Source organism: Perkinsus marinus, assembly GCF_000006405.1.
Source record: "Perkinsus marinus ATCC 50983 genomic scaffold scf_1104296944404, whole genome shotgun sequence".
Classification (NCBI taxonomy): domain Eukaryota; phylum Perkinsozoa; order Perkinsida; family Perkinsidae; genus Perkinsus; species Perkinsus marinus.
Window position 1 is genome coordinate 287,384 of NW_003211409.1, and position 1,269 is coordinate 288,652.

The window sequence follows — 1,269 nt, forward strand, 5'->3', positions numbered from 1 at the left end:
TGGGGAGTCCTCACAGCGCTGCAGCTTGCAGCATGCTGTATCTCATCTGTCGAGAGCTCAAGCTACTTTCTTTGCTAAGTTCGGAAGTAAGGCCTTCGTTGTTTATTCTGGTTACATGGATGACTTGATCGTTACTTGTTCATGTCCGAAGTTGCTGTTAGAGGCTGTTACAATTCTTCTCTCTGTGTGCCGTAAATACGGCTTCCGTTGTCAGCCTAAGAAGTGTCGTATTGGAGTCCCCACCGAGCATCCTTGTAAGGTACTCGGCTTGAGATGGAACCCTAGCGACACACTTTCCGATTGTGAAGGCCCTAACTTCCCACCTTGTGTCTTGGCCCTATCCGAGGACAAGGTCCTTCTCACACGCAGAGACGTTATGAGCTTAATTGCTCAGTGTTACGATCCGCTGGGATTCCAAAGTAATTTGCTACTCCGTATGCGTCTTATCTTGAGGCGTGAACTGGAGAAAGATCCGGTGTCTGATTTAGACGAGTTCATTGGTGTTGAAGCCTTCAAGACACTACAGGCTACTATGATGGACTTCGACAATTCTCTACCTATCCCTCGAGTACTAAAGCTGGCTGCGGATTCCACATTCTACTTATTTTGTGATGCCTCGGGGTTTGGCATCGGTACCATTATATGTGATTCCGATTTTAATCTAGTCCGCTGTAGCGCACATTTAATTCAGGCAGTTAAGCTGCCATGGTCTATAGTTCGTAAAGAGCTAACATCGTGCTTAGAAGTGGCTTGTTTGTATTCTGAAACCACTCGCGCGATGGAGTCTGTTAACTTGTCTGTGCCTACACCGGAACTGTACACCGATAACGAGGCCAACTACCACCGGACCGGTGGCTTTGACCAACCGGTGGCACCGGTTGGTCAAAGCCTTCAAGCTTTTCTCTCAGTCGAAGGACTACGATGTCTTTCGATCTGGCTGGAAATCATCTGCGCCTGCTGCATGGGAGTTGCGGACTCTGTTCAAGATCTCCCAGCTCTTGGTTCCGCGTGGTGGGAAGGTATTCCATCTACCTGGTAAGAGAAACCCCAGTGATTATTATTCGAGGGGTCTGACATTGAAGTGCCTCCCCCAAGACGACCCACTGTTGATAGAGGCAGTCAGCTGTGCTCGTGGCCGTCTTTCCTGTGTGGACGACAATAAATCAAGTGACGACTTACCGGCCTTACCATTATCGGTTGTTGTTGATGACGATTCTGATACCATTAAAGCATTGAAGGATTACGTGTGTCTTAAGCAGAAGGACGACC

General features: G+C 48.4%; 2 protein-coding genes across 2 annotated transcripts in view; one reads left to right on the plus strand and one right to left on the minus strand.

Annotated features, from left to right (window-relative positions):
- Positions 1-115: 115 nt before the first annotated feature.
- Pmar_PMAR001097 (hypothetical protein) lies at positions 116-1,039 on the plus strand (the record flags this gene model as incomplete). The annotated part of the gene is made up of 1 exon (XM_002780459.1): positions 116-1,039. One exon carries the CDS (start codon positions 116-118, stop codon positions 1,037-1,039), a length of 924 nt encoding a protein of 307 aa, XP_002780505.1.
- A 151-nt stretch (positions 1,040-1,190) lies between these two features.
- The window catches only part of Pmar_PMAR001098 (hypothetical protein), a gene marked incomplete at both ends in the record, with an annotated part of 654 nt that continues 575 nt past the window's right edge, over positions 1,191-1,269 (minus strand). The window contains one exon of the mRNA XM_002780460.1: positions 1,191-1,250. Coding sequence (XP_002780506.1) covers positions 1,191-1,250 — 60 coding nt within the window. The remainder of the gene's footprint in view (positions 1,251-1,269) is intronic.